General features: G+C 44.1%; 1 protein-coding gene across 1 annotated transcript in view; it reads left to right on the forward strand.

Annotated features, from left to right (window-relative positions):
• UBE3C (ubiquitin protein ligase E3C) overlaps positions 1 to 24,944 on the forward strand; it is a 177,483-nt gene extending 152,539 nt beyond the window's left edge. Inside the window, exons 20-23 of the mRNA XM_050942223.1 lie at positions 1,419 to 1,607; positions 1,723 to 1,789; positions 3,290 to 3,420; positions 23,256 to 24,944. Coding sequence (XP_050798180.1) covers positions 1,419 to 1,607; positions 1,723 to 1,789; positions 3,290 to 3,420; positions 23,256 to 23,426 — 558 coding nt within the window. The 3' untranslated portion in view covers positions 23,427 to 24,944. The remainder of the gene's footprint in view (positions 1 to 1,418; positions 1,608 to 1,722; positions 1,790 to 3,289; positions 3,421 to 23,255) is intronic.
• Positions 24,945 to 26,056: the final 1,112 nt, after the last annotated feature.

Here is a 26,056-nt window from a genome sequence, read left to right on the forward strand (position 1 = left end):
CCAACCAGACACTGCTACCAAAAATCTCAGATCAACGGTGCCAGGACACACTGACACCTGAAGTGGAGCACCCACAGAGGGACACTTCTTGAAGAACCTCAGTTACTGCATAAGGTGAGTAACCGTCTCTTTTCAATATGATGAAAAATTATGGCCCTGTTTTTTCAGAGATGCAGAGCATCCACAACTCCCATTCACTTAGGCTGGAATTGTGGATGCTCAGCATCTCTGAAAAATCAGGCCCATAATTTTTCATCATTTCACAATTTTGATATAAGCCTGATTTAGAGAAATGTTGAGCACTCACAACTCCCATTCACTTAGGTTAGAGTTATGGGTGCTCAAAATTTCTCTAAATCAAACCTATATCAAAATCATAACTTTTGGCCAGTGGGAACTGGGATTTCCTGTAATGTGATGCTGCAGAATGCAGTGTTCTCTTTACCAATCAATTAAGCTAGAACAGCACAGTCCAGCCAAACTGAGCCTTTTTAACTGCTGCCTGAAGGGAACTCTGAGATTCATACACTTGTGGAAGCTACTCCTATTCCAAGAAATAAATATCCATGGTGAAAGCCTCGCCCCACTGAAGTCAGTGGCAAAGCTACCATGAACTTTAACAGGCTCAGGATTTTGCCACCAGTCTCTAGTTCAGTGGTTCTCAAACTGTGGGTCAGGACGCTATTTTAATGGGGTCACCAGGACTGGCTTAGATTTGCTGGGGCCCAGGGATGAAGCTGAAGCCCGAGTCCCACCAGCTGAGGCCAAAGCTTGAGGGTTTCAGCCCTGTGTATTGGGACTCAGGTTACAGGCCCCCCGCCTGGGGTTGAAGCCCTTGGGTTTGCCGCTGCCTCCTTCCCTCCCACCCCCCCACTCCTCTTGGGGTAATGGGGCTTGGGCAGGCTCAGGCTTTGGTCTTGAGGGTCATTTAGTAATTTTTAATGTCAGAAGAGGGTCGCGGTGCAATGAAGTTTGAGAACCCCCTGCTCTGGCTGATTCATAATACTCTATTTAGTATTTTACACCTACATTCTTCCTAGAAGTGGAGTGTCTGACCCCTCCCAGCCCCAATTACTTTATGGTAATTAGGGACAGGTGTGTGTATATATATATGTATACCTGGTTTTACACAAGTACAACTGGAGGTCAGGGGCTGAAAAATCAGGTCCTGTGATACCTCACATCTTATACCATAATTTGTACTCATATATATATTACTATGTAGTAATAAGGCCTCATGATATTCTTTTCTCCAATTTCGTTGATTTTATAATATATTTGTTATTTTCAAGTATGTAAGTCATGTCCTTGAGTTTTCTGCGGCTCATTTTTGGAAGCGTAAGTTTTCCATTTACGTGCAATATATAGAATTAGTGTTTACCAGGATTATGCACAAATACATATTTTTATGTTTGCAGGTAGTTGAACTGAAGCCAGGTGGAAAGGATATTCCTGTCACCAGCGCAAACAGAATAGCCTACATCCATCTTGTAGCAGACTACAGACTAAACAAACAGATTAGACAACATTGCCTTGCATTCCGACAGGGTCTTGCCAATGTTGTTAACCTCGAATGTCTTAGGATGTTTGATCAGCAAGAAATACAGGTACTTCTGTTTAGCTATGTTGGAGAAGTGTTTGCTTAATAATAATTATTTCAAAACTGAAAAAATTGTTCAATTTCTACCTCCAATCTAATCATCTAATTTTCACCACTTGCAGGTTTTGATTTCTGGTGCCCAGGTTCCCATTAGTCTGGATGACCTTAAATCCTTCACAAACTATTCAGGCAAGTATATCACTACTACACAAATGAGCTTTTATGGCTGATTCACAAATAAAGAATTTTAAAAAAAATTTCTTTACATTTTTATCCTAAAGCAACTTCTTAGAAGAGGAGATGGAGCCCAGTCTTGCCCTTTTGATGTCAGTGGCAAAGCTGTCAAAATGAGAGGCCTTTGGATTTCCTAAATTTAAGAGGGTTGGAAAAAATAAGATCATATTTATCAAATGTGGATAACTAGAGTGACACAGATAAACCCATGTTTAGGTACCTAGTTGTAAATAAGTGGTCACCCGTTCAGAGGGGTGAGCATTGCAGCTTTCACTGACTTCAATAGGAGTTGGGGGGCTCAACAGCTCTGACAATAAGGACCCAAGTGACTTTAGATTTCTGTTTCAACCAACACATTCAGATACTTATCTTCAAAGGAGTCAAGAAGGGATAATACTTCTGACCTTACTCTGCAAGCTGCCCATTGAAAACTCTAGTTCTCAATGAAAGGCTTTGCTCAGGGCTGCAGAATTGGACTATACATAAATGTCAGTGCATGTTCTAAAAACTGATTTTGCCTGTGTTATATTTACCCTTTCCTAGATATATTGATTTATGGGAGATATACAGTCTTGCTGACCCATTCTCATTACTCCTTCTGTCCTACCTGTTTATAATAAGTATTACATAATCAGTTGTGAAAACGACTAAACAAATAGTTTTAGACCAAATTTATCATGCTCATTTGACCCATACCCATCTCAGAAGCGATGTCTTGAATTAATATTTTAAGTCTGCTAAAAGTATTTTATTTCTGAGTAATTCATTGCATCTCCATTTTAATCATAAAGAAATGCTTTTCTCAGTATTCTGCACAGCGACGTTTTCTTGCACGTTATGATTTTACCCAAGTCCAGGAATGTATTTTATGCGGTGAAATGTTCTTGCATTATAGAAAGACAAATTAAATCACATTGCATGGCAGTTCTGTGCATTGTCAATTCATAAGTACCGAAATACAATCGATCTTTTTTCTTTCCACCAATGAATATTCAATTATAGCTGTATAAAAGCATATTATGATTGTATAAATGGCTACCTTTGAATATCCTAGCTATTGCTGTCAGTAGGCTTTCAATATTGTCATTTTTTTCAATTATTTTTACTTCCCTTTTAAAGAATTGTTACTAGTAATATTACTGCAAAGGGAGCCAGATTTTTTTTTTAAATTAGATTCATCCTAGAAAAGTGCAATTAATAGGACTGGAAGAAAATGATGCAAAACACAGATTCTAAGTGGGAGGGAGAAGTTGTGAATTACTGACGTCCAAAGAGGCCTGCTAGTGATAGTGAACAGCAAATCAGATGAATTGGCATGATGCTTTTAATTTCTTTCAACCTGATTAGAACTGATAGGATAGTCTGTAAAATGAGGTATTAAAAATAGTTTGTCTACTTGCGTATTGTATAAAATTGATTTGTTTTCTTTTAAAATATTTTAAAATTGTATTATAGGTGGATACACTGCAGACCATCCTGTAATAAAAATATTTTGGAGAGTTGTGGAAAGCTTCACTGATGAAGAGAAACGCAAACTACTCAAGTTCGTAACAAGCTGTTCTCGACCTCCTCTGTTGGGTTTTAAGGTACACACCTTGCTGAATTTTGATAAAAATTAATTACATGGCTTTGATTAGAGTGCTTGTCGAGACTACTAGTAGTATCCAGTTATCACAGAAACAAACTGGCTGGTTTAAAATATGGGCATTTATATCTTTGGGAATTAAGAAAATGCAAGAAAAAAGTCTGTTTATAACCCCAATTGCTACTTAAACATTTGCAAATATGCATAACGAGTATAGTTAATCATATAGCTTACAAATATTTTTGTGAAACAGTATTTCAGATTCATGCATTCTGACTGGAGGGTTCCTTTAGGTGGGTAGTGGGACTTTGCAAGAAGGACACATCATTAAAAATGTTTGCACTTTGCTGTGAAGGATGCTTGCTGCACTGCTTTTACTACATCTCATCTCGATTAATAGTGTACATAAAGCAGCAGGGAACAGATTAATTTTAGCTTGAATGTATTCAGGAATAGGTAGAAGAGGATTTAGGATATATCAGCATCCACTAAAACCCATCAGCATTTGAATCCGGGTACATATTTCTCATGTTTCCTTTTGAATATCATATATCTGCTTATACTTCATTACCCATCATCCAAATATTGTGCTAACAAGTAGCTTTTCTTAGACTGCTATTTGCAATAGAGTCTGAATGTGGAGAAAATGTTTATCTGCCACTTGTAAATATTAGTGATGGGTCTGTGCAGATCACAATCTTAAAATGTCTTCAGGGATGTTCAGACCAGTGGTTTTGGTTTGCTCTGTTGTAACAGAAGCAATTCTGACCCAAATCTGGCTTTGGATTCCAATTCCTCTAGAAGTCTGGGAATGTTAAGTGCTTCTCTTTAGTGAATATATTGTAAAGAATAGACTGTTGAATGTCAACACTCTAGTACAGTAATAGTAAATATGTTGTCAAATACTATAGTACTGTTCTGCCTAACAAATTAATACAAATCTGGGCTTATCTGGAATGTATAGACAGTCATCAATGCAGACAATCACTTTCAAATAACACTGATATATTGCTCTCTATCGCCCTTATCTTAGATGTATTGCTGAATTAACGTACTCTTAGGCTGTACAGTGAATAAGATTTCATGTTATAAGGCAATTTGAGGTTATATTTAACTAGCAATGGAGTGGCAAGTCATTTTTCATGTTTACTGGATAAATATAGGCATATGTACTAACGGCAGATGAATGCAAGTTCTGTGTCAAGTATGGCAATTCTTATCACTATTAGATTACAAAACATCTGTACTTATTTCTATTTAGGGTTGTGAGTGAGATAATTTTCTCGCTAAATAAATATTTCCAGAGCAGTTCTTAACATTATTTTCAATAAGAACATTATGCAGTTCAGATGAGTGCAACGGCATGGAGATGAGGAAAATATATTTGGAGTTCTGCACACTTTTACCATACATGATATATTAAAATTAAATCTAAAAAACCTATGGGTAAAAGAACCGTATGGTTTCAAAGTCAAGCACTAAGAAGTTAGGAAGTGCCTGAATTGAGGTTGCATGTGCAACTTTAATTCAGCCCTCTTGGTGTATGCATTATTATACGGGCTTTTATTACATGATCACATACTATTTTTTCCCCAGGACGTCTGTCCCACTCAGTGAATGAGTAATTATTTAATATTTCTTTTGATCACCATTCAGTGTGTGGCTCCAGGCACTCCATACAAGCCCCATCTTAGAAATGTCCACAAGAACATAATAACGGCCGTACCGGGTCAGACCAAAGGTCCATCTAGCCCAGTATCTGTCTACCGACAGTGGCCAATGCCAGGTACCCCAGAGGGAGTGAAGCTAACAGGCAATGATCAAGTGATCTTTCTCCTGCCATCCATCTCCATCCTCTGAACAGAGGCTAGGGACACCATTTTTTACCCTTCCTGGCTAATAGCCATTTATGGACTTAGCCACCATGAATTTATCCAGTTCCCTTTTAAACATTGTTATAGTCCCAGCCTTCACAACCTCCTCAGGTAAGGAGTTCCACAAGTTGACTGTGCGCTGCGTGAAGAAGAACTTCCTTTTATTTGTTTTAAACCTGCTACCTATTAATTTCATTTGGTGACCCCTAGTTCTTGTATTATGGGAATAAGTAAATAATTTTTCCTTATCCACTTTCTCCACATCACTCATGATTTTATATACCTCTATCATATCCCCCCTTAGTCTCCTCTTTTCCAAGCTGAAGAGGCCTAGCCTCTTTAATCTTATCTCGTATGGGACCCTCTCCAAACCCCTAATCATTTTAGTTACCCTTTTCTGAACCTTTTCTAGTGCTAGAATATCTTTTTTGAGGTGAGGAGACCACATCTGTACACAGTATTCGAGATGTGCGCGTACCATGGATTTATATAAGGGCAATATTCTCTATCCCCTTTTTAATGATTCCTAGCATCCTGTTTGCTTTTTTGACTGCCTCTGCATACTGCGTGAACATCTTATATAATAAATATAGAATTATTCATTTCCTCGTGGACATTTATGATGCTCTCACTGTAGTATCTGAGTGCTTCACAAATATTAATAAATTCATTCTCCCAACACTTCTGTGAGATTTGATGATGCTGTTGGTTTCCCCATTTTGCAGCTGGGGAACTGAGACACTGAGAGAGAGGCCAAAATTTTCCACTAATTTCAAGTGTTTTGTCACAGAGTGATACTAGCCCTTTAAGAGGGAGCAGGGCCTGTACACATGTAACTGGTCACCTGACCTCAGCTGAGCTGTAAAAGAGGGCACTTAGGTATAGAGAGAGCGAGCTTGGGTGAGTCAGGCTGTGGGTCAGTCATGAAAGGGGCAGAGAGAGTGGAAAAGGGGCCCTCACTGCCTGCTCCCTGGGACTTGGGAACCCTGGAGCAGCAAGATTGCCAGAGTTCCCTGGAGGGGAAGCAGAAGGAACCTGAGAACTAAAAGGGCGAAAACCTCTGAGAACTGTAGCCTGGGGTAAGTTGAGGAACTATATGTTTGTTGATTTGACATTGTTTGGACAGTAAAACTGCATAAAAGTGTCTGTGGTTATGGCAATGAGTCCTTAAGCTGGGGAGAAGCCCTTGTTACAGTGCTCAACTTGGGACAGCTAGCACTTGATTTTTTTCAAACTACTTCACATTTTTCAAACTACTTCACTTTGTGTGTTCAGAGCACAGCTCCAGTCAATTTTTAGTTGCAGCTGTATGTACTCAGCACTTCTGCAGATCTGGCACCAGGTGTTTCACATTGGAAACCTGAGGAACTCACAATTAGTGCCCAACTGTGAAAAGTTTGTTTTAAGGGACTTGCCCAGGTAAAGAATCTACTTCTCTAGGGTAGCATTCAATTTCTTGAATCATGAGGATTTCCTTAATCCTGTACTTTGTTGCCTCATTCACTATACAGCCCTGAGGACTGAATGAGTTTTCCTGTGGCAAACTTATATGTGATCATGAAATTAAAGAAAAATATGTTTTGGCCGATACAGACTAACATGGCTAGTACTCTCAAACCTGTAATTAAAGACCGTATCATGATGCACAAAGGGCTAAATTAAGGTTGAACAAGCAACCTTAATTCTGGCATTTCCTAACTTTTGTGTGTTTGGCTTTGCTACCTAAAATGGGGGGGTTTTATGTTATTTCCTAATTTTAAAACATGTGGAAAAAACACATTCCATATTTTGAGTCATACTGACTCCTAACTTGGGTCATCAGCAGTGTTCAGATGCTTCGATCCATAGCACATACCCCTTACACTTGAAGTAATCAAGTTAACTGATGTCATCTGCTATGTGGATCCAGTCACTAGAGACAGAGGGGGGAGACACTTTACCAATGGGTTTCACAGCTTTTTGCTGACAGCAGAATAATGTGAAAACTGAGGACCCCTGTTTTCAGTTCCATATTCTGAAGGTGTTCTCAAATGGCTATATAGACCCTTCTTCTGCTGTGCCCTTCATCTGTCCCTCACTGCTCCTATCAACCCATCCCCACTTCAGCTCCTCCACCTCTTCTCTTATCTAACATCTACTGGCTCTGCTTCCCCCTGCCTCTCTGCACGGGTGTGTGACTGCTTCCTCCTCCTCACTTGCCTGAGTGCCAGTATCAGGGGAGCATTGAGAGTGCAGGAGAGTCTCCCTGCTCCCAGTTCCAGAGCCAGATGTGGCTAGAACAGGGGTGGGCAAATTTTTTGGCTTGAGGGCCACATCGGGGTTTCGCTACAGTATGGAGGGCCGGGTAGGGAAAGCTTGCCTCCCCAAACAGCCTGGCCCTCGCCCCCTCCCACTTACTGCCCCCTCACCGTCCCCTTCAGAACTCCGACCCATCCAACTCCCCTCCCACTCCTTGTCCCCTGACCACCCCCTCCCGGAATCCCCCGCCCCTAGCCACCCCCTCTTGGGACCCTACTACCATCCAACCCCCCCTGCTCCCTGTCCCCTGACTGCCCTACCCCTGACAGGCCCCCAGGACTCCCATGCCTATTCAACTGCCCCGTCGCCTGACTGCCCCCCAGGACTCCCTGCCCTTTATCCAACAACCCCTCGCTCCCTGCCCCCTTACCATGCTGCTCAGAGCACCAGTACTGGCAGCTGCGCCGCCCGGCTGGAGCCAGCCATGGCACCCCGCAGTTTAGAGCACTGGAGCAAGCCGGCAGTTCTCGCAGCCATATTGCCTGCTAGGAGCTCGCAGCCCCACTGCCCAGAGCACTGGCGCCACGGGGAGCTGAGGCTGCGGGGGGGAGTAGGGGGAGGGACAGCAGGGGAGGGGCCGGGAGCTCAAGGCCAAGGCAGGATGATCTGGCCTGTGGGCTGTAGTTTGCCCACCTCTGGGCTAGAAGGAGCATTTGTGGGAAAAGTTTTGCTCAGTTCTGGTCTGTAGCATGCTCAGTGCGGACAGTATTTTGAAAGAATCCATATGCCAGACTTAAGTCTCTACTGAGCATATATAAACTGATTTTACAGAGGCTTGTAAGTGCCCAGATTCTGGCATATTTTCATGGAGAAAGCAAAAGGCACACCACTGATATCAGGGCAATTACTCTGCTAAATTTTAAGGGCTTTTTCTAAGGCATGGTGACACTAGAACATCTTAACAAAATGGTTTTAAGAAGTTTTTAACAACATAATTTTCCCTGGCCTCTTTCTCAGCAATGGCTGAACCATTGTGGCTGAAATGCTCCAACGCGTTCAGCATGTGACATACAGTCTGCCTGTGGAACTCTTTGCCAGAGGATGTTGTGAAGGCCAAGACTATAACAGGGTTCAAAAAAGAACTAGATACATTCATGGAGGATAGGTCCAACAATGGCTATTAGCCAGGATGGGCAGGAATGGTGTCCCTAGCCTGCTTGCCAGAAGCTGGGAATGGGCAACAGGGGATGGATCAGTCGATGATTACCTGCCCTGTTCATTCCCTCGGGGGCACCTGGCATTGCCTATTGTCGGAAGACTGGGCTAGATGAACCTTTGATCTGACCCAGTATGGCCGTTCTTATGTTATACGCAGCATGTAAAATTTCTGCCAAACTAACCATTTATGTTAAATTATAAATAACTGAAGCAGGGTCTTACAGTGGGAAGTGTTGGGCAACTGTAAGGAGAAGCAGCATTACTAGCTTCACTTACAAAATGTTTATTTTACTTTATTTTTACCCACACATGTGGCATATACTACACAGTATATGATAATTACAATGTGTGATCATTTGAAACTCACATCATGCGTGGTCTTGGGCTGTCACCCTCATCTACTGTATTCAGATCTGGGCTCAAGCACACCAGGATGGTAGCAAGGTATCCAGTGAGACGCCTCATATATGGTCAGTTATTTGGAAAGCCCTCAAAAACTGCTGTCAGTACCCCCAATTGTATGCAATTGTATGGTAAAATAGTTGCTACATTATTCTCGTCTGAAGACCATGCCAGATGGTGCCAGTGAAAGTAGAGATTAGACTCACAGGAGATGAGACCCAAGGTGCATAGGACAGGACACAATTAAAACTGGCCATACACCAAAGGAAAACATAATAAAAGAGACAGAGAGAAATGCACCAAATTGCCGCTTGTTTTTCTAACAAAGGGGAAAAGGGGAGGGAGGGATACTAGTCAGCAAAAGCAGGAGGAACAGAATGACCAAGCACTGAAGCAGACTATGAGATGTAAGGAAAGATGTGGAATGTGACTCCAAAGAGGTCAGTGCTCAAGGAGAGGCTTTAGAACCCCTGGGTAACTGGGTCACGTGTGAAAGGCAGGAGAGCAGCTCGGGGGCTGTTGGCTGTAGCATGGCCGTGCTGTGCCAGAGGAGAATGGGCGGGTTAGAATAGCTATATCAAGGGCAGCATGGTCAAACACCTCAGCAAGGAGTTGGAGTTAATTGTAGAACTGAACTACAAGCCATGCCCCCCACAGTTGCTCTGGCAGTAGGAAGTACAGCAAAGTATATTGCTGCTTTGTGTGCGCAGCACTGAGCACCAGCCAGTTCCAACACTTGAGAGGTGCATGGATTGGCTAGCAGTAGCCCCCTACCAAGTGGGGTATGCCATTGACATCATGGGGCTCACCAGCCACCCAAGAGAAGTGGGCTGCTCATAACTGTGCCCCAGCAATCTAGTGCTAGCTGCTAAGGCCCTATAGGTGCCCTCAAGTTGTAAATGAATACCGGAAAAGAGAATAGGCAATGTCTGTTGGCATGAGTGTTCATATAATGGTAACCTATAATTAATGTTTGTACAGTGCTCTCAAGATGAAAAGCACTATGTGCTGTAAGTGCTAAAAGTATTATTAGCAGTCAAATGAGTATATGAGTTTGTTGTTAAAAAAAAAAAAAAAAGCTTGCAATATGTGGAGGGTTGAAATTAATGCAAAATGTCCTCAGTAATTAATTGTTCTATAGTTGTATTCAAATAGATATTAAATTTTGCTATTAAGAACACAGTCACTAGCACTTAGACTCTAAAATCTTGTACGTACTGCATTGTGGAACCTTCACTTTTGCTATAGTTCATATTTATTTAAGAGAACGGATCATTTTAGAGTTCATAGCTTATAAATAGCACAGTCTGGGTTTACAGCATTTTAAAATTATTAGAACTCTTAGTGCCAGATTATCGGACTCAGAGTAACATTTGCTAAAGCTAATTAAAGTTTAATAAGTTTAATAAATGTGATTGTTACAGACAAAAAAATCATTAAAGTGCGGTTGAAAATTGTTAAGTTCCAATCAGGTCACATAATAAATTGATGATGCTTCTTACTTCTAAACTGTTGCAGCTTCCCGTTGTAGAGTATTCAATTATGCAACAAATGGTGCCCTTGGCATGACATTTCAATTTAGAACTTCATTTTTTACATTTTTAAAGCTTAAAGTAGGAAAATTCAATTAGCATTTTGAAAAAACACTAAAATTGCAGCATTTTAGCTGTGAAACACATTTTAAGGCCTCCATTTAAACAATAACTTAACTTAAAATCTCATTGACCTCCTGCTTTAGGGTGGCTTTTTTTTTTTTTTTTTTTTTACAGTTTCTAAAACCTGATCTATTTTAGCTCAGCCAAGCATTGTTGAAATTAATATTTTCTTGCCAATGAAAGCAGAGCATTAGGTGTAACAAATAAATGTCCTCTGCATCCCCATTTGTCTTGGCGAGATAAACTTGATTTCTTAAAGAAATTAGAAAACTATACATGAAATAAAACCTCAGATACTTGCTCAGCATATCATAGAAGACGAACCCAAATTTGGCTAGTTTCTACCTTATGGGTTTTATATGTAGGTACATAAGAACTACATGATTATGTGGTATATTATTGGTACTCTGCATCTTAAAAAGCACAGAAGTGTATGGTCCTTAAAATAAAATATTATGCGTCCTGTCTGGATAATATTATATCTCATTAATAGACAATTTTAGGTCCCAGTCCTGCAAAAATGTACATATGTGCTTAATTTTACATATGCACATACTGCCATTGACCTCATTAGGACAACTCATGTGTATATGGATACAGTTAAGTACATGCAAAAAGATTAAGACCTTAGGCTGCAAACTCTTTGGGTCCAGGACTGCCTTAATCTGTGTCTTGGATAGCATTAGAAACGCTGTCAGAATTTAGCAAATAAAATAATATTTACATGTCCTGACTTATGTGCAGCAGGAAGATTAAGTTGTTTGGTAATGTGCTTGGTATGTGCTTTCTGGCCATATTTATTTTGCCTATTGTAACTGTACTAAAAAATAAACTGAGGACCGAGGAGGAGGTTGATCGTTGTTTTTTGTATGAAATTCAGGTTGCAGTCCGAGCAGATGCTCACTTGATAATATAACATTTAACCAATATTTATTTGTGGCATGGCTACTCCTTAATCCAGCCTTGGCTTGATACAATGTGGGTAACATATTAATGTCAATGTAGAGAGAATTGAAATTGAATTTGAAAGAACAAGTTTATTTTAGATTTATATACAAATTCTAACTTGTAAGACTAGCTTAACTAAACTCTTTAGAAAATCCATAAGACTGTTAGCAAGAGAAGAACTTTTTTATTTTTGTTAGAGAGCTTCATCTATATAAAGGTATCAAGGAAAAACATGAAGCAATAAGGAAAATAACAAAACAAAGTGTAATTCAAAGAAGAAATCTTGTACTTTATGCAATGCAAAGTGGGCTGAACAGGCCCAAGGACCCAGCTCATTATGCTTGCCCCCACTACTGCTGGTGGTCTTTTGCTTCCAATCAGAGCTGAGCAAATAATGGATTTTTTAGTTTGGGGAAGTGGGCAAGGAGAGAGGCAGGCAAACTGAAAATACAAAAATATTCCTGTTTAGTTTGGACCAAATCTTTTTCCTCAAAAAGTTTTTGTTGAAACAAAAACTTAAAACGGTTTCATTTTGAGATGACTTGAAACAGGGATTGGACTTCTTTTGAGTTTTCATTTCGAGTCGGTGGTTTCAGGTGTTTTTCATCTTTTATTGGTGTGTGTGGTTTTTTTGTTTTGTTTTTAATTGGCCATTTAAAATACCATTTCAAATTGAAAAGCTTAAACAAAACATTTCAAAAGAGTCTAAATGAAACTTTTCAATTCTTTCAAAAACTTTTTTTCTTTGGGGAGAGTGTCATCTGAAACCCTTTGCTGAAATCTACTTGAATAGATTTTAGGACCCAAGAAATACTTTTATCTATGGAAAACTATTAGCAATTTTTTTAAATATTTTTTTTTTACTCAGCTCTGCTCCCAATGCTTAACATTGGTGTATTTTCAGTAAGTATACAAGTGTTATGAAATTCCAGTGCCCAGCTCCAAGTGTACGAATTCTGTAGTGATGGGGAAATAACAGGAATTGTGCATGCTTGGAAGACTTTGTAAGGCGAGCCTATGGTTAATTGTACCTAAGATTTCTGCAAATAATTTCTTAGTTGCAAATAAATCAAAGACCTCTTTCTGCATGCTACTATATTTTAAATTTTCATGTTTCACTGTTTCTGTGGAATCAGATATTTGCAGAATATAGCATGTGAACAATAACACAGGTAGCTATGCCCCTTCCCCCCATGCTAGGCCTTAAGACCTTATGTTTTCTACAATATTATTATTATTATTATTATTATTACCATACCTATTTGAGCATGCTTTTAGGGCAACCAAGGGAACATAAAAACAGCCATACTGGGTCATATCAATGGTCCCAATAGCCTGTCCCTGACAGTGGCTAGAGTCATATGCATCTGCGGGAACGAACAGAACAGGGCAATTTCAAGGGATGTATCCTCTGTCGTCCAGTCTAAGGGTCTGGCAGCTGGAGTATAAGAGACAGCTGGAGCATGGGGTTGCATCTCTGACTGTCTTGGCTAATAGCCATTAATGGACCTTTCCTCCATGAACGTATCTAATTCTTTTTTGAATGCAGTTATACTTTTGGCCTTCACAACATTCCATGGCAATGATTTTCACAGGTTGACTATATGTTGTATGAAGAAGTACTTCCTTTCATTTATTTTAAATCTGCTGCCTATTAATTTCATTGGGTGACCCCTGATTCTTGTGTTATGTGAAGGGATAAATAACACTTCTTCTTCGAGTGGTTGTTCATGTCCATTCAAAGTAGGTGTGCGCTTGCTGCGTGCACGCCAGCCGGAAGATTTTCCCCTAGCAGCGTCCGTAGGGTCGGCCCTAGCCCCCCCTGGAGTGGCGTCACTATGGCGCCCCATAAAGGGGCCCGCCGACCTTCCCCCCCTCAGTTCCTTCTTACTGCCGATGATGGCTAGCTGGAACTTCTCTTGCGCATAGCAAGTTAACAGTGTCCTGTCCTTGTGTATAGTCCGTGTATATAGTTACGTTATAGTCAGTTTACTTAGGTCATTGTATATAGTTCTTGGTAGTTGGGAGGCCCCCCACCCCCAAGCTTCATTGCCCGCTGGGGCATGCCCAGGTTTCCTGGGTTTAAACTCTGCATGGACTGCAGGAAATTCATGCCCAAGAGTGACCCACACTCTGCTTGACTGAGGTGCCTCGGAGAGAGCCACCAAAAGGACCAGTGCTCTATCTGCAGAGGCTTCCGCCCGAGAACTCTCAAAGACAGAACTCAAAGACTGAGTCCTCCTGATGGAGGCTGCCCTGCGGCCACCCTCGGACCTGGAACCGGCCGAGGTGGTGCCCTGCACGTCTTCCTCTGTGCAGAGCGCCCCGGCACTGGATCAGGACTTAGAGTCCAGCCCAAGTCATCTGAGACCCGGCACCAGACGGAGTCGGGTCATAGGAAGTCAGCCTCAGTGCTGCACCACTCACTGTCTTCAGTGCCTGCTAAGAAGAGAAAGCCGGTGAGGGAACAGTCACCCCATCAGGACCCGAGGCCGACGCCATCCGCGGTTGCAAGCGGACAGGCTGGGCTACAGCCCCTCGGCTGCTCCGTCGACTCCCGCACCGCAGAGAGAGCGATCAAGTCCGGACCAGCCTTGATCCCCGGACCTCAGCGAAGACTTGCACCTCCCTCGACACCGGAGCCGTTCGAGGTGGCCTCAGACTTGATGGGATTCCTGGCGCCGGCCTCCCCGCACCATAGGGAGTTGCCTACCGCGGCGCGTCCCCCAGTACAATCTAGGGGCAAGCCAGCCATGCTGTCGCCTCCCTCCCCGCATCACGCCGCTAAGGCGGCACCGGACCAGATAAGAGGCTCCCCGCCGCCTCAGCACCGCTCTGCAACGGCACCGGGTGTTTCTCCCCCCCAGGTCATCGTACTCAGAGACTTCAGGCTCAGAGGCAGACTCCTACCGCTCCAGCCAGTCGCGGAGCAGGAGATCGGTTTCGGGGGCGAGCCACCAGCGTTACCCACAATGGCAGCAGCAATGGCATCCACCCTCACAGTGGCCTTTTTGGACCCCCTGGACCTACCACCAGTCGGTAGGCCAGGCATTTGGTCCTCGATCAAGGTTGGCCTCGGTCTGGTCCCGACACAGCTGCCTCCTCAACCGGCACTGTTGCTGGGCAGGGGTGTGCCATATCCAAGCTCAGCAAGCTCAGCACCCCTAGCCGGGCAGCGGCACCAGCAGCGGCTACAGTTTGGGCTCAGCAGGCACCGCCCGATACGCCAAGCCGCTCACGGGCGACCCCGGTACCGGTCAAGGTGCCGCAGTTGGAATCGGAACCGGCCCCGCAACCACAGTACTGTGTGCCGCAGGACACCGAAGGACTGCACACACCAGAGGAAGGGCCGATCCATGTAATTTCCTCGTCTTCCTCCCCGGACAAAGTGGTCTTGGGCATGGCTGCGGCACCGGCCCTGGAGGACACTCGAATCCTCCAACAACTGCTCCAGCGAGCAGCTCAGAGCCTCGCAATCCAAGCTGAGGAAATCGAGGTGGGAGACATCCTGGCTCTCTCAGGGCCATCCAGGGTGGCTCTCCCGCTGATAAAGTCTATAGCGGATACGTCCTGCACCTTATGGCAAACGCCAGCCTCACTGGCCCCTATTGCCAAGAGAACAGAGCAGTGCTATTTCGTCCCCTCTAAAGGGCACGAGCACTTGTACACCCACCTTCCCGCCCCCCCCCCCCCCGGACTCCCTGGTGGTTGATGCGGCCAACCAACAGGAGCGTCAAGGGTTTCAGGAGTCAACACCAAAGAGCAGGGATGCTAAAAGACTCGACCTCTTTGGCAGATAAGTGTACTCCACGGCAGGCCTCCAACTCCACATTGCCAACCAACAGGCAATTGTAAGCCGATATGGTCATAACACGTGTTCAGCCATGTCAAAGTTAACGGAGCTACTTCCCCAGGACTCGAGGTCAGAGTTTTCGGCCCTAGTGGAAGAGGGGAAGCTGATCTCCCAAGCCTCTCTCCAAGCTGCTTTAGATGCGGCGGACTCAGCCTCGTGATCCCTGGCCACAGGCCTGGTCATGTGGTGGGGAGCCTGGCTCCAGGTCTCGGGCCTGCCTTATGAGGTCCAGCAGACCGTTCAGGACCTCCCCTTCGAGGGGCAGATGTTGTTTTCCGAAAAGACAGACAAGCGTCTGCATAGCCTAAAGGACTTGCAGGCCATGCTTCGCTCGCTGGGCTTGTATACCTCTGCGACCCAGCGCAGGCAGTTTAGGCCACAGATGGCCCCACGCCCCTACCAGCCTCAGACTCGCCAGGAGCTGGGGTGCAGGCGGGGCAGAAATGGCAGGAGGTGTCACCAACACCACCCCTCTGGCCAGGTGTCTGGTCAATCGAGACCGCCATTGGGGCCTAGACCCCCTATTTGATGGTATGGTCGAGGACGGCCTACCTATCGAGATTCTGTATCCGTCTACCCCTACCTTTGGGTCACGTCTGTCCCCCTTCTACCGTGCCTGGTACCGAATCACGTCGGACAGCTGGGTCCTTCGCATGGTAGAGAGGGGATATTCTATCCAGTTCTCCTCCCTCCCGCCACACCAGCCCCCCTCCCCGTCCCTCTTCAGGGACCCATCTCACGAGCAACTTCTAAGTCAAGAAATGAAGTCCCTCATGGAGGTAGGGGCAGTGGAGGAAGTCCCTCGGGAGCTCAGGGGCAAAGGCTTCTACTCCCGGTATTTCCTAATATCGAAGGCGAAAGGGGACCTGAGACCCATCCTAGACTTGCGGCAGCTGAATAAGTTTGTGCGAAAGCTCAAGTTCCACATGGTTTCCCTGTCCTCAATTATTCCCTCCCTGGATCCAGGAGATTGGTATGCCGCCCTCGATTTAAAGGACGCTTATTTCCACATTGCCATAATTCCCTGACACCGTCGGTACCTCAGGTTTGTCGTGGCCGACGCCCATCTGCAGTTCACAGTGCTCCCGTTCAGCCTGTCAGCTGCTCCAAGGGTCTTCACAAAGTGCATGACAGTCGTGGCGGCCTTCCTGCGCAGGCGGGGCATCCAGGTATTCCCCTACGTGGATGACTGGCTCATAAAGGGCCGCTCCATGGAGCAGGTGGAGACCCAGGTGTCGTCCATCAGGCGGACCTTTCTCAATCTCAGCCTCCTCTTGAACGAAGCCAAGTCCACCCTGTCTCTGACACAATGAATAGAGTTCATAGGAGCAGTTCTGGACTCCACCCATGCCAGAGCGTACCTGCCGGAAACCAGGTTCCGGGTGATTTCCGAGCTCATGCTTGGACTGCATCTCGCCCCGCTTACCACGGCGCGAGTTTGCCTCTGGCTGTTGGGTCACATGGCGGCGTGCACCTATGTGGTAAACCATGCCAGACTCCGGCTTCGCCCGCTACAGTCCTGGTTAGCGACAGTATATCGCCCAGCCCGGGACCCCACCTCAGTGGTGTCTGTTCCCCGCCTACTGCTAAGCTCGCTGTGGTGGTGGCTCGACCCGCAGAAAGTTTGCATGAATATCCCCTTCGCTGCCCCTCAACCCTCCCTCTCCCTAGTAACGGATGCCTCAGATCGGGGGTTGAGGATCGCACCTGGGACACCTCAGGATGCAGGGCTTGTGGTCGCCGGAGGACCTCGAGTTGCATATCAGTGTCAGGGAGCTGAGAGTGGTTCCCCTGGCTTGTTTTACCTTCCGGTCCCACCTGACTGGCAGATGTGTTTCAGTCCTCTCGGACAACACGTCGGCTGTCTTTTACATCAACAAACGGGTGCACACTCCTCTCCCCTGTGCAGGGAAGCCCTCGCACTGTGGGATTTCTGCATCCACAGTGCTACCCACCTGACGGCATTCTACCTTCCGGGGGAGCAGAACGGTTTGGCCGTCACCTTCAGGCGCTCGTTCCGGGGTCACAAGTGGTCCCTCCAATGGGACGTGGTCGCTCAATCTTCCAGTTCTGGGGCTTTCCCCGGTTAGACCTGTTCGCCTCTAGGGAAAACAGAAAGTGCCGACGGTTCTGCTCCCTCCTGGGCCACAGTCAGGTGTCTCTATCGGACGCCTTCCTACAGTCTTGTGGGGTCGATCTGCTCTACGCCTTTCCCCCGATACCCCTGATACACAGGGTGATTTTGAAGATTCGCAGGGATCACGCACGGGTAATCCTGATAGCTCCGGCGTGGCCGCGCCAACATTGGTACACATCACTCCTGCACATGTCTGTTCAGGCGCCCCTGACGCTGCCCCTGCTTCCAGACCTGATCACGCAGGACCAAGGCTCCCTCCGCCACCCGAACCTGGAATCTCTCCACCTCACAGCCTGGATGCTCCATGCCTGAACCCGGTGGAGATGCAGTGCTCCTAGCAGGTCAGACAAGTGCTGCTCGGTAGTAGGAAACCGTCAACTAGGCCACCTACCTGGCCAAATGGAAGCACTTCTCTGTATGGTCAGGTCAGCGAGGTCACAATCTGCTAGGGGTCCCTATCCCCATTGTCCTAGACTATTTGCTCCACCTCGGACAACTGGGCCTCTCCTTCTCCTCGATTCGTGTTCACTTGGCAGCCATCTCGGCTTTCCATCCAGGAGAGGGGGATACCTCGGTGTTCGCGAACCCGCTGGTCGGGCGTTTTCTCAAAGGTATGGACAGGCTATTTCCACATGTTCGTCAGACGGCCCCTGTTTGGGACCTGAATCTGGTCCTCTCCGCCCTCTCGGGGCCTCCCTTTGAGCCTCTGGCTTCGTGCTCCCTGTTGTTCTTGTCGTATAAGATTGCCTTCCTGGTGGCGATCACCTCAGCCAGGAAGGTGTCAGAGCTCAGGACGTTAACATCTGAGCCCCCATACACGGTCTTCTGTAAGGACAAGTCCAACTTAGATCTCACCCGGCTTTCGTACCCAAGGTCGTCTCACAGTTCCACATGGGTCAGGATATTTTTCTCCCGGTGTTCTATCCGAAACCACATTCTTCCAATGAGGAGCGGAGGTTACATTCCCTGGATGTCCGCAGGGCCTTGGCTTTTTACATTGAGCGTACCAAGCCGTTCAGACGCTCGACTCAGCTCTTCATCGCAGTGGTGGATAGGATGAAGGGGCTCCCGGTCTCCTCTCAGCAAATCTCTTCGTGGATCGCAACCTGCATCAGGGAATGCTACCGCATAGCTAGGACCCCTGTCCCTCTGGTCACGGCCCACTCCACTATGGCGCAGGCCTCCTCTGTGGCATTCCTGGCTCAGATCCTGACTCAGGAGATTTGTAGAGCGGCCACGTGGTCCTCCATCCACACGTTCTCATCCCACTACTCCATCACGCACTAGGCTAGGGATGATGCTTCAGTCGTGCAGTACTCCAGTCAGCAGTGATCTCCGACCCCGCCACCTGAGGTTAGGCTTGTGAGTCACCTACTTTGAATGGACATGAACAACCACTCGAAGAAGAAAAAACGGTTACCCACCTTTTAGTAACTGTTGTTCTTCAAGATGTGTTGTTCATGTCCATTCCAATACCCACCCTCCTGCCCTTCTGTCGGAGTGCCGGCAAGAAGGAACTGAGGGAGTGGAGGGTCGGCGGGCCCCTTTATAGGGCGCTGTAGTGGCGCCACTCCAGGGAGCGCCAGGGCCGACCCTATGTACGCTGCTAGGGGAAAATCTTCCGGCTGGCTTGCATGTGGCGCGCGCACACCTACTTTGAATGGACATGAACAACACATCTCGAAGAACAACAGTTACTAAAAAGAGGGTAACCGTTTTTTCTCATTTGACAGGTTTCAGACAGGTAGCAGCCGTGTTAGTCTGTATCCGCAAAAAGAACAGGAGTACTTGTGGCACCTTAGAGACTAAGTATGCTCAAATAAATTTGTTAGTCTCTAAGGTGCCACAAGTTCTCCACTTCCTTATTTGCTTTCTCTATACCATTCATGTTTTATAGACCTCTGTCATATCACCTCCCTGTCACTCGTTGTCTCTTTTTTAAGATGAATATTCCCATCTTTTTAATCTCTCTCCATATTGAAGCTGTTCTATACCCTAATCCTTTTTGTTGCCCTTCTCCGCATCTTTTCCTGTTCTCATATATCTTTTTTGAGACAAGTGACCAGAATTCCATGCAGTATTCAAGGTGTGGGTGTACTGTGGATTTATAGAGTGGCATTATGATAGTTACTATCTGATTACCTATCCCTTTCCTAATGGTTCCTAACATTGTTAGCTTTTCTGAGCGTCACTGCACATTTAGCAGATGCTTTTAGAGAACTTGTCCACAATGTCTCTAAGATCTCTTTCTTGAGTAGTTAAATTAACAGTTAATTTAGACCTCATCATTTTGTATGTATAGTTGGGATTATTTTTTCCAATGTGCATTTCTTAGCTTTAATCGACATTGAATTTCATCTGCCAAGTAGTCACCCAAGTTAGTGAGATCCCTTTGTAATTCTTCACAGTCAGCTTTGGACTTAACTGTCCTGAGTAAATTTGTACCACCTGCAAATTGTCACCTCACTGTTCATCCTCTTTTCTGGATCATTTATGAATAGGTTGAACAGCACAGGTACCAGTGCACATCCTGGGGGAACCCTGCTTTTTAACCTCTCTCCATTGTGAAAACTGACCATTTGTTCCTACTCTTTCTTTCCTATCTTTTAACCACTTATCCATGAGGGGACCTTCCCTTTTATCCCATGACTGCTTAGTTTGCTTAAGAGCCCTTGGTGAGAGACCTTCTCAAAGGGTTTCTGAAAGTTCAGGCATGCTATATCAACTGGATCACCCTTGTCCACATACTTCTTGACTCCTTCAGAGAATCATAATAGGTTGTTGAGGCATGATTTCGCTGTACAAAAGCCATGTTGATTCTTCCCAGCATACCATGTTTATCTATGTGTCTGATAATTTGTTCTTTACTATAGTTTCAACCATTTTGCCTGGTACTGAAGTTAGGTTTACCTGCCTGTAATTGCCAGGATCACCTCTGGAGCCTTTTTGAACAATAGACCTTGCATTAACTATCTGCTAGTCATCTGGTACAGAGACTGATTTAAGTGATAAGTTACATATCACAGTTAGTAGTTCTGCAATTTCATATTGGAGTTCCTTCAGAACTCTTGGGTGAGTACCATCTGTTCCTGGTGACTTATTACTGTCTAATTTATCAGTTTGTTCCAAAATCTCTGCTAGTGATACAGTCACTCCTCACTTAACATCATCCTAGTCAGCGTTGTTTTGTTGTTATGTCACTGCTCTATTAGAGAACATGCTCATTTAAAGTTGCACAATGTTCCCTTCTAACTTTGTTTGGCAGCCACCTGCTTTGTCCTCTGCTTGCAGGAAGAGCATCTGTTGGAGCTAGCTGGTGGGGGCTTGTAACCAGGGTGGGCCGGCAGCCCCCCATCAGCTCCTTTAGTTCCCTGTGCAACAGCCGCCCAGCAGGCTACCAATTGCTGGGAAGTTCAGATGTCCCTCCCCTCACTGCCGTGTGCTGCTCCTGCCCTCTGCATTGGAGCTGCTCCTGGGAGCCTTCTGCTTGCTGTGCAGGGGGAGGGGAGGAAGAGGGATCTGATGTCAGGGTGTCCCCCTCCCCCACTCCTGCACCCCATCTTCACAGAGCATGGGGGGACATTGCCAAAGAGCCAGAGTAATTCGTCAGGAGCACCCCATCGGTGCCCCGCCAGCACCTCCTACCTACCAGCAGCTCCTCCGATCCGTGCCTCCCCCTCACTCCCCGCACCACCTGATCAGCTGTTTTGTGGCATGCAGGAGGCTCTGGGGCGGAGGGAGAGGAGCAAGAGCACTGCAGGCTCAGAGAGTGGGAAGGGGTGGAGTGGGGACAGGCCTGTGACGGAACCAGGGGTTGAGCAGTGAGCACCCCCGACCCATTGGAAAGTTGGTGCCTGTAGCTCCAGCCCCGAAGTTGGTGCCTATGTGAGAAGCCGCATATTAACTTCTGAAGAGCCGCGTGTGGTTCCGGAGCCACAGCTTGGCTACCCCTGCTCTAGAGTGAAGACCAGTGCAAAGAATTCAGTTAGCTTCTTCACAAGAGCCTTGTTTTCCTTGGGTATTCCTTTAGCACCTCGATCATCTAGTGGCCCCACTGACTGTTCGGCAGGCTTCCTGCTTCTGATATAGTTTAAAAAAAAAAAAAAGAAGTAGTAGTTGCTGTTAGTTTTTGTGTCCTTAGCATTTGTTTTTCAAAATCTTTTTTGGCCTGTCTAATTATACTTTTACTCTTGCGAGAGTTTATGCTCCTTTCTGTTTTCCTCACTGGGATTTGACTTCCAGTTTTTAAAGGATGCGTTTTTGCCCCAACCTCCTCTTTAACTCTGTTGTTTAGCTATGATGGCATTTTTAATTATTATTTGGGGGTTACGTTTAATTTAAACATCTGTTATGGTGTTTTAAACAAATTTCCATGTAGCTTGCAGGTATTTCACTCTTGCGACTGTTCCTTTTAATTTCCATTTAACTTCCTCATTTTTGTGTAGCTCCCCTTTTTGAAGTTAAATGCTACTGTGGTGGGTTTCTTTGCCATTTTCCCCCCTACAAGTGTGTTAAATTTAATTACATTATTGTCATTATTATGAGCGGTTCAACGATATTCATCTCTTGGACCAGATCCTGTGCGCCACTTAGGTCTAAATCAAGAATTGCCTCCCCCCTTGTGGGTTCCAAGACTAGCTGCTCCAAGAAGTAGTCATTTAATGTGTCTGAAAATTTTATTTCTGCATCCCTTCCTGACGTGCTATGTACCCAGTCAGTATGAGGATAATTGAGATCCCCCATTATTATTGCATATTCTGCCTTTATAGCCTCTCTAATCTCCCTGAGCATTTCACAGTCACCAGTACCAGCCTGCTCAGGTGGTCGATAGAATATTCTTATTGCTATACTCTTATTGTTCAAGCATGGAATTTCTACCCATACAGATTCCATGGTACAATTTTATTTATTAAAGATTTTTACTTTATTTGACTCTTTCACCGACAGGGCTGCTCTCTCCACAAATGCAACCTATTCTGCCATCCCTGTATATTTTGCACCCTTACCATTGATTATCCTCAGTCCACCAAGTTTTTGTGATGCCTATTATATCAATATCTTCATTTAATGCCAAACGCTCTAGTTCACCCACCTTCGTATTTAGACTTCTAATATTTGTCTATAAGAACTTCTACATATTGTCAATATTCAGTTGCTTGCCTTCATGTTATATTTAAATAGGACCGTTTTACATTTGACTGACCTCCCAGCTCCTACCTGTACTTTACCAACTTCATTCCAATCCTCTTTATTAGGATATAGAGTTCCTCCTTTAATAAATTCATCCCTATTGGCAGTCACTGCCTGAACCTTGTGCTCCTCCGCACCTGTTGGCTTTCCCCCAGCCCTTTGTTTAAAAAATCCTCTATGACCTATTTAAACCTTTGGAAATGCCATTGAAACAGACTTAAATTCTAATTGCTCCTTGCCCAGAAGTTTGTGGATTGTCATGGAATTATTTTTTACCTGGGTGTGTGTATCTTAATTTTTTCCTATTTTTGTATTTTCCAGGAGTTATATCCTGCATTTTGCATTCACAATGGAGGCTCTGACCTAGACAGGCTGCCCACTGCCAGTACCTGCATGAACTTGTTGAAACTTCCTGAGTTTTATGATGAAAACCTTATGCGGAGCAAACTTCTTTACGCCATTGAATGTGCTGCTGGATTTGAGCTGAGCTGAGTTGAACTGAGGTTTAAACAGAAGCTCTGCAGAGGAACTAACCAGTGCCTACTCCATAAGCAGCACCCGTACCCAGGCAGATGAAGGGAACTCAATCTAGGTTTCTGCAGCTCTCATTTCTTATCGGATATCCTCAAATAGGTTTCATTTTTAAATACACAATTCGTTAGTTAAGTGTCGTTAAACTTACATTGGCACTGCTTTATTATGACTCAATAATGAATGCTGTGTGCAGTGTGGTTGGGGTTTGTGTTTATGCCAAGCAAGAGCACATTTAACGAACAGTGACATCTCATCGAAATTAACCAAAGATGAAGCTTTGGCTTTGTGCTGTTCAAATATAAATAATTCTACAAGCTGGCAATAAAGTTGTGTGTAGTGCAGCACATTGGGGTAAGAGAGGTCTCAACATCCTGTTATAAATCTTTAGACAGAAGTAGATGTTTGCAGATATCCCAGAACTGAGAGTTTGAAAACACTTGTTACAGATAACCCCACATCTTTTCTCATGTGGTAGAATTGTTTACAAAACTTAGTTGTTGCAATTAAAACAGAATGGATTTGTTTTAAACTACCATCTCTTGAGATAGCAGGCACTGAGATATAACATTGATATTTTATTTGTGCTTTCTGAAATATCTTCAAGAAATTGGATTTGCATGATTATTTTTAAGTTCTACCTTTGGCCGTGTCATGATCAGCTGGACATTGTCGTAAACAGATGAGACTATCCATGCTTTTCTCTGTTCTGTTTCTGTCTCTCCTTTGTGCCTGTAAAGATTCTTTTTTAATGTATCAAACTCCTATGGCATACACAATACATACAGTAGTCATGACTTTGGAAAAAATATACTTGTAACAACTATTAAAAGTATTTCAACCAAAGCATCAGGCTTTATCTTTTATATCTGAAGCCTGCAGTGTTCACATTCCTTCTCTCTATCATTTCTCTACATCTTAAATACCATGTATGTGCTGTAGAAACTTGTCTTAATTCATTATTTTTGTGACTAAGCAGCTTTTGCATCCATCTGGCTCTTAGCAGTTCTGCTCAGACAAGTAGGTGGGAACATGCTGCTTAACATAATTTGATGGCCAAGGGAAAAATTGTATTCATATGAAAGGAATCAGTTATCTAATAATAGATACATCACTGAGTCAAGATTTGTGTTCACATTTAATTTGCATTCAATTAAAAAAAATAATTATAAGTCAGACTATAAGATGCGTAAATCTGCATCCTTTCTGGTTTTTAATAATAACTAACAAAAAAACAGAATTTACAGACATTATGCTAAAACTATTTTGCTGTCAGTGGAAGCTCTGTTGGGTTTCGTATTTAATAAGCAGTAACCAGCAATATACTTTTAAATGTGGAGAAACTGAGTGGTTTTAAGGTGTTTACTAGTATCAGTATAAAATGTATAATTTCCTAATTTGGGTAATAAATGAAGTGTTAAAATACTATTTGTAGTCTTGATGTACAGAAATAAAATAATTGTTTTCTTTTTGGTTTTACTTTAGGCTGTTTTATTTGTTAAATGTTACAAACCCAACATATGCTTTACCTAAAAATTCATTTCTTGTATATTTTTCTACATAAATTATGAAACAGAAAACTGAAAAGAGGTCAGTAATAGTATTACTGCCTCCTCTTAAAAGCAAAACCTGAGCATTTCCTTTAGATAACATTATTTATTTTCCAACCCACTACTTAAAATATTTTGAAAATATTTTTCAATTGAATTCATTTGCTACAATTTGATAGTGTCATGTTTGTATGTTGTAAAATGCAAATTAAATTTTTTCTATTAAATATTCACATTTCCAAGATTGTGTTGGACTCATGCCACATAGCAATGGTTGGTAATGTGTGCATTTTGTTATTTTATGAAGAGACCTAACACACATCCATTCCTAGACATTGACACAAGTACTGGTGGAAAAGAGACTGGGGTAGGCATGAGATTACAGGAAGAGAAACAGTATGCTGTATAGATGTGACTATATGACTATAAATATAAAAATATTGTTGCAGGGGAATGTGACTACAAGCTTTGTAGACCATTAGGAAATATTCCACATAATCAGTTTCTTCTGTAGATTTGGTATTTAATCCTCAATCATTTTGTTTTTTATCCTTTTCTACACACGAAGGGGGAAATCCTGAATCTGCTCCAAACTTTCCTTAGAGTTAAAATTTGCTTAAATGGGAGCAAAATTTGGTCCTTGCTCCCATTTATCTCAATGGGAATTTCACCATTGATTTCAGTTGGATCAAAATTTGACCAGGATCTGTATGTAAAAAGGGAGAATACATCCACATTCCTGTTAGGGGTATCCCGTGTAACCCTTCTGCCAGTTGGAGTTGGCAGCAACAAGGGCCTGGTTCAATATCTAAGGGTTCCTTTTCAACAATACAACGCAGAACTGGCTCGAGCCCCCACCCAGTAACCTGGGAAAATTACACATCTCCCCCTAGATGTCTCTTGAAAGGCAATACTACCCCACTCACAAGCACAGAGGCCGAGGATAGGAAAGAAACTTAGAATAAAAGGAGGGAAGTAACCTGGCATTAATTTGGGAAGATGCCACAAGCAGGATTCATAAACCTAAAACTATAAGCAAAT

The sequence above is a fragment of the Gopherus flavomarginatus genome, chromosome 2 (assembly GCF_025201925.1).
Source record: "Gopherus flavomarginatus isolate rGopFla2 chromosome 2, rGopFla2.mat.asm, whole genome shotgun sequence".
Lineage (NCBI taxonomy): Eukaryota > Metazoa > Chordata > Testudines > Testudinidae > Gopherus > Gopherus flavomarginatus.